The sequence below is a fragment of the Sebastes fasciatus genome, chromosome 13 (genome assembly GCF_043250625.1).
Source record: "Sebastes fasciatus isolate fSebFas1 chromosome 13, fSebFas1.pri, whole genome shotgun sequence".
In the NCBI taxonomy this organism is placed as follows: domain Eukaryota; kingdom Metazoa; phylum Chordata; class Actinopteri; order Perciformes; family Sebastidae; genus Sebastes; species Sebastes fasciatus.
The window spans coordinates 30,733,167-30,740,131 of record NC_133807.1 but is presented as its reverse complement, the minus strand read 5'-3'; the positions used below and the strand labels follow the sequence as shown (position 1 = coordinate 30,740,131).

General features: G+C 47.6%; 2 protein-coding genes across 3 annotated transcripts in view; one reads left to right on the top strand and one right to left on the bottom strand.

Moving 5' to 3' along the window:
* Window positions 1–3,241, top strand: zbedx (zinc finger BED-type containing X). The gene is made up of 2 exons (XM_074656834.1): window positions 1–335; window positions 1,134–3,241. Exons 1-2 carry the CDS (start codon window positions 135–137, stop codon window positions 2,844–2,846), a joined length of 1,914 nt encoding a protein of 637 aa, XP_074512935.1. The 5' UTR covers window positions 1–134; the 3' UTR covers window positions 2,847–3,241.
* A 1,831-nt stretch (window positions 3,242–5,072) lies between these two features.
* Window positions 5,073–6,965, bottom strand: part of aimp2 (aminoacyl tRNA synthetase complex interacting multifunctional protein 2) — a 4,840-nt gene continuing 2,947 nt past the window's right edge. For both annotated transcript variants that reach the window (XM_074656832.1, XM_074656833.1), the window contains exons 2-4: window positions 6,845–6,965; window positions 6,292–6,526; window positions 5,073–5,930 (exon numbers count right to left, since the gene is read on the bottom strand). The exon at window positions 6,845–6,965 is cut by the window's right edge. In XM_074656832.1, the coding sequence (XP_074512933.1) occupies window positions 5,542–5,930; window positions 6,292–6,526; window positions 6,845–6,965 (745 nt within the window). In that variant the 3' untranslated portion in view covers window positions 5,073–5,541. The remainder of the gene's footprint in view (window positions 5,931–6,291; window positions 6,527–6,844) is intronic.

Sequence of the window (6,965 nt, the reverse complement as noted above, 5' to 3'; positions counted from 1 at the left end):
ATCTGAACAAAGGCCTGCCCCCTTTTTCATGAGGATTTCTCCACCGCCATCGTTACTTTACGTGTAATCACGATTACTAAATCGGATTACTGTACTTTTATTATATTTAAAGGCGTCGATAAACAGTGGAGATAATGTCCGAAATGGATGTTGATCACCACGAAAGCAGCGGCGAGACCAAGTCGGCCATGCACACTTGGCGTTATCGCCACCATTTCACGTACAAGGCAGATCAGGGGAAAAATATCATCGTCCAGTGTAATCTGTGTCTGCCGAGGGTCAACCTGCTCTCCACGTCTAAGACCTCCACGTCTAACCTAAAGAAGCATTTAGACGTAAGTTAACCTGAGTTAATGTCCCTGTAATGACTCCATGCAGCAGTCAGGTTAATGTTTGAAAGAGTCAATGAATGAAACACCTCGTGATTAATAACGTTACACTGGAGCTGCATGTTGATTACACCAACTCGTGGCGCTGCAGCCTCTATTATGTGCAACTTTAAACCATTTTGCATGTGGCATTTTGTAGTTTTTTCATTGCATGTGGAGTTTATAACTTAAAGGTCCCATATCATGCTCTTTTTCAGGTTCATGCTTGTATTTTGGGTTTCTACTAGAACATGTTTACATGCTGTTATGTTCAAAAAACACATTATTTTTCTCACACTGTCAGTCTGAATATACCTGTATTCACGCTCTGTCTGAAACGCTCCGTTTTAGTGCATTTCGTTGCTGGGAAACAGTTTGGGTCCATGTTTACATCCTGTCAGCTGATGTCATTCACATCCACTGCAACAGGAAATAAACTGGGACACATTTAGTATGTTTACGTTTAAAAACTGTGAAATGGTCTAAATATTGTAGATTTGTGACATCACAAAGGGGCAGAAATCCTAACGGCTTGTTTCAAATGCTCAGTTTCTGAATACGGGCTGTGTGTATTTCTCCATGGATTGAGTGTTTTGATATTTTCACAGTATTTATAAAGCACTTAAACCTGCTTTATTATATAAAAGACATGAAAATCTCACTTTTTTATCATAATATGGGACCTTTAATGCAAACTCAGAACATATAAATGGCACACCTCCAACTCCAACTAACTAACCCTTGTTGGTGTTTTTGTGTCTGCAGAGAACACATCTGGGCTGTGAGGCCAGGCCAGATGTGAAGAGAGGGAGGAAGAAAGAGGAGCACAACGGAGAGGAGAGCAGGCACTGCCAGCTCAAAAAACTTAAAGCGGAGATCATCTCCAAGTGCATGACCCAGTCGAAGATCGACGAGCTGATTTTCAACTTCATCGTGGAGGACTGCCATTCGTTTTACGTGCTGGAGCAACCCGGCTTCAGGAAGCTGGTTTCAGGCTTAACTGAGGGGTTAAAGTCCATGGACAGGGTGACGTTGTTCACTAAGGTGGACCAGGGTTTCTCCAGGATGCGAGAGGAGCTGATGACGAAGCTCAGCGCTATCCAGTACGTGTGCACCACGGCTGACATCTGGACGGCCAACAACAGGAGCTTCTTCGGGATGACGTGTCACTGGATCGACAGGCACTCCCTGGAGAGGAAATCCGCCGCTCTGGGGTTCGCGCGACTGCAGGGCAGAATCACGCACGACACCATCGCCGGGCGGATACACGACATCCACGTGGCGTTCAACATCGAGAGCAAAGTTCAGACCACGATCACCGACAACGGCAGCCCCTTCATGAGCGTGTTCAAAGAGTTCGCGGTGGACAGCCAGGAGAGCGACGACGACATCGGGTTCTACGAGAACGTGAGCGCCGTCCTGGAGGGCGAGCCGGAGCAGGACATGCTGCTGTTTCTACCCACGGTGCAGCGCTGTGCGTCTCACACCCTGGAGCTGATCGTCACTGAGGACTTCTGGCAGGCCGTGTCGCAGGGGCCCATGTGCCAGCTACATTACAGCACCATGGCCAAAGTGTACGCCTTATGGAGCAAGTGCCACCACCTCCAGGTCGGCATGGACGCGGCGGAGGAGATCGGGAAGATGGCCCTCGTGGTGCCCGCCGTCATACGCTGGAACGTGGAGTACTGCGCCGTGCAGAAGATCGTCTCCCTCACTGAGCGGGAGCTGACTGAGCTGTGCGCCCGCCTGGAGGTCCCGCGCATGCAGCCGGAGGAGATGGCGTTCCTGAAGGAGTACGTGACCGTGTTCCACCCGCTCGCTTTTGCACTTGAACTTTTCCAAGCGGAGCAGAAGTGCTACCTGGGTCTGGTCATCCCGACCGTGCTCAGCCTCAAGAACAAGCTGAACGAGCAGAAAGACGCGGCGATTTACTTCGCCGACGTCATCGGCGCCATCGTGGTGGCCATCGACGTGCGGTTCCAGGAGCTGTTCGCCAGCACGGAGGCGAAGATCGCCACGGCGACGACACCTCAGTTTCGCTTGTGGTGGATGGCGGCCTCCGACAGGGAGGAGATGTGCACCCTGCTGGCTACGGAGGCGTCCCAGATGGATCCCGTCAACGTGACCGAAGCCAACACCAGCCGGAATCTGTCGACGATTGAATCCGAAGACGACTTCTTCAGCTACGGCTCGGTGAAGCCCACCATTCAGATCCAGCAACGGGGAGTGATGGAGGAGATCCGTAAGTACGTGGAAGGAACGGGGAAGAGCCTAGAGTGCCTTCAGGACTTCCCCAGAATGAAGCAGCTTTTCCTCAAATACAACACTACGCTGCCGTCCACGGCGCCCGTCCAGCGTCTCTTCAGTCAGAAGGGCAACCTGGTCACCTCGCAGAGAAACTTTCTGACTGACGACTACTTCGAACGCATTCAGCTTTTGAGATACAACATCAACGTGTGTACTTTGATCACAGAGTGAGAGCGACGCCGGTGACTCTCTCGCTCTTTCAGCCTTTTAATCGATACAGAACCACATTGTGCTCAAATCATCACAGAGAAAACCCTCAGACACTTTAGCCCAGATGTGTTTTCTAATATTCCTCTTTTTCTTTTTTGATAGGCATAACATATATTATCTCCCACTCCTGAATGAAAAGAATTGACAATCATGAACGATGACATTCAAGGACTGAGTATACTAACAAAAGCATCTTTCTATCCGTGCTCTTGTTGTGATTGGACGTAGCCTCCAGGGTTCAACTGAAGTGATTTTGTCTTTCAGTTCCGTTGGTTTTTTCTACGGGTGCTCCATGAGAACGCATCTCCTGTCTGTATGTTTTATATCATATATAAAGAGACAAGGAAACAACCTTGTTTTGTGTGTCTTGCCTTTTTGTTTTTAAATGAAAACAGGAGTAATTGGATTAGTGGCGGGTTGGGATCGGCTGCCTTATTTGCATGTAGCCCAAAGTGCATCAACAGATCCTGATTACTGTTTCAAAGGAGCCTGTGTTTGTGTGTGTGAGGAAGACGCAGAGAACTCCAGCGCTGCAGAGTCCCGAGTGTATTCCTTCCTCACCACGCGCCCAGATGTCAGTTAAGAGCTTTCGTCTCGTCAGACAGCTGCCTGGAAACCAACAGGAGGCTCCACGTGGACCCGAGCTGTCAAACACATGACACTGACACTTCTGAAGATGGGAACCCCCGAGAGAGTAGGAAACGCCCTGGGATTTGCTTTTCCTTCTTTTCAACATCATTGCATGTATGAATCTATATGTATTTATTCCAGTTATCTGTTTTTCTTTGACTTTGCCTGCAGAAACCGGAGAGATTTAGACGGAGATATTAAACTCCCCAGCAGCAGTGGACTGCTGTGAAACTGTCCTCACTACTCCACAGTCTATTCTGCTGGAGAGAGACGGCGTATTGGGATTCTATTCAACATCACATCAGCTGATAAGAGGGGGAGAAAGCAGCTTGAACAACTGGTGGCAGAGAAAGGACACGGTGAGTGTGTGTAGCTAAAGGACTGCTGCAGGAATACAATACAATACGATAGACATGCAACCAGTTCTGAACTGAGAGCTGATTTTAGAGCAAGATTGCACAATGCTGAAGAGGTTAATATAGTACGACGGAGTGTTAGGGCCACGTTGAAGGAAAACAATCTGAGATTTCGAGAATAAAATCATATTAAGAGAAAATGTCTTAATTTAATGAGAATAAAGTCATAACTTTACGAGGAAAAAAAGTAATTTCCTCTTCCACAAAAGAGTCAGTTTCCCCATCAGGTCTGTTTGGTTCTCTCTTTGGGATAAACTCAGTTCCTTGCACAATCTTTGCATGGTGCTGATACTGATGATGATGTGGTGCTGATGTGGCAAAAGATGAAGTATTTGGTTATTTGTGAAACCTAAACTAAAGTATAACTTCACAAGATGCTCCACGTTCCTCATTTTTTCTCCGGCGTGGCTCCGGTCCCAAACAAACTGAAACATGATACAGCGTGCGTATACGGGCGTTACATCGGAAAGCATCGATAAGATGAGTCAGTAGTCAGTTATACGACTCCAAGGAATCAGACAACTAGAAACCAATTCTCCATTCCCATCCCTCGTGTTTTCCCCGTCCACCAAAGTGACAGACGGCCTGACGATTTTACCCGCCACTGCCAACAATTTACCCGCATTTGGCAGATGCTAATTTCAGACCCTGCTCAACATTTATTTGCTGACCGATATGCCGATAGTCTCTGCACTGATTTAACATGGACTGATATATCGATCAGGCTCAAATATGAAAGTTTGGTTTAAATCTTATTTTTCTACATTTTCAGTCATTTCAATTGATGTTTTAGTGATTAGCCCATAATAATTCCTAAACCTTAGTGTGTGTGCTTGTTGCTCTGGAGACGTGGAAGCCGGGTGGAGTAGATGTGATTTCTAGTGTTAGTCGTAGCTAAACCACCTATCAAGTGTTTCCTACCTTCCACTTCTCCTATGGTGAGATGAGGTGCAGCTCTGTGTGACTCTAGATAGAATCAGCACATGAATGACAACATTATCTTCAAATTATAAATGACAATGCTGCCACCTGTTGGACACAGAGGTGCACTTCAGTAAAAGTTGTTCAGTTACTTGAGGAAACTAGTTTTTTTTTTTTTAAAGTGATCAAACAGTGGAATAAAACAAAGCCCAGGTCTCAGTTCAAAGTTTGATCCAAAGTGGAAGTTTTAATGATTTCAGAAAAACAAATGGTGCAAAGTATTACTTCTGAAAACACCTGGTAATACCCGTCACCACAAACATCTAAACAGGATCATGTTAGGCACAAAGTGGGTGGAAGGTGAACAGTGTGTGTTACTTCTGTCAGTACCTTTGATTTAATCCCTCACCAGTCTGAACAGTCCTCTCATGCTTCCTCCCTCGCAAAAATAACCTTAGATTCTCTTTGTTATACAAAAGCAACACGGCAGCAGATACTCTTATATTACTCTAACCGTGAACCATGCTGCTGCTACTGAGTCTTTGTCAGTTCAGTGATATAATACAGTAAGGAGGGAAGCATGAGAGGCTGTTCCAGATATGGCTGGGATATTTAAATATTCTAATGCCCTTCTCTCACTTTGCTCGGGTAAGACCCCCGTCTGGTGTCTGGTCCAGGGTCGGCCCCAGTCACTTCAGAAATAGCTTGGCAGGGCTGAAGTGGCCCAGGTTGTCACAGGACTTGATCCAGCGCTGGACATTAGTGGGAGTAGAGGAGGCAGAGCCGCTCTGCAGCACGCAGCAATAGCAGGCGATGTCGGCCAGGGAGAACTCCGGCCCGGCTAGCCAGGAGCTGCGGCCCAGAGAGGAGTTGAGGGCCCGTAGGACGGCGGCCCGCTCCTTGGCGCTACCCTCTGCCAGCTGGAAGAAAGCCGTGTCCACCCAGCTGTCCACCAGTGTGGAGAGAGCGGGGTCGCCGGGGTAGGGAGACAGCAGCTTGAAGAGGAAGCGCGCCACGTTGGCCTCGCCCTCGATGGGACACATGTTCTGGACGCTGAACTTCATCTGCAGTTTAGGGACTGTGGATTTGGGCAAAGAATAAATATGTTTCCAGATAAACAATGGCACAAAGCATTTACCCCATCCACATCATGTCAATATGTTATTGATAACGTGACGCAAAGCTTGTAATGGATACAAATAACATTCCTAAAACACAAAACTATATTGGTTATGAATGTGCATGATATATTCCACAGTAAAAAGTCAAAAAGCTCTCTCTTTTCACTCTCTCTCTCCCCCGTTTCTAGTCTGCCTCTCCGCTGTCATCCGTCTAATAAAAGGCAAAAAATGCCCCAAAATAAATGTTTAAACAGCAAAGTTGTTGTGTATCAGGACCGTGCGACACTAGCTTATAAAACAGGTTCAATTGTGCATTACCATCTTTCCATATGAGAGTAAAGCCCAGCTGGAACATCTGGCGGGCGTAGCTGTCTGCGTGGCGTGGGCCGAGGCAGGACAGGAGCTGTGGCGGCACGCTGGACACCGAGGAGTGGACGTGGACAGTGGAGAGCACCCGATAGCGCTGACACAGCACGCTGTGGAGCACCAGCAGGGACAGGGGCGGCTGGGCCGGGTTGGCGTTAATGACGATGTCGCGGAGAGCACCGAGATCCTGGTGACATAAACAACATAATGGAGGTAAATAGGTGCAGCATCCAAAATAAATAAAAGTGATTTAATATCTGTGTGCTCCAACTAGCCTGAACAAACTGTAAATCAGTCCACACCCTCATACAGTATGTGCTCCAGAACAAATTCCAATATGAGCAGGTTGTGCAGGTTAGTTTGGTATTAATAACCTCTAATGAAATGCAGTTGCAAGAAACAGAACCACACAGTCAGTGCATGGTTCATGTAGGATAAATACTGGCATCAGTAATAGACACTGTGTCCAGCTACCTGGATGCAGAGCTCACTCCCAGGTTCTCACCTTGCCCAGTAGTGTGTCCAGGTCTGAGACGCTCTTGAAGGTGGTGGAGCTGGGGCTTTGGGAGGAGAAGCTGCTGCTGACTGTCAGGTCCAGGTCGGCATCGGGGGTCGTCACCGTCTTG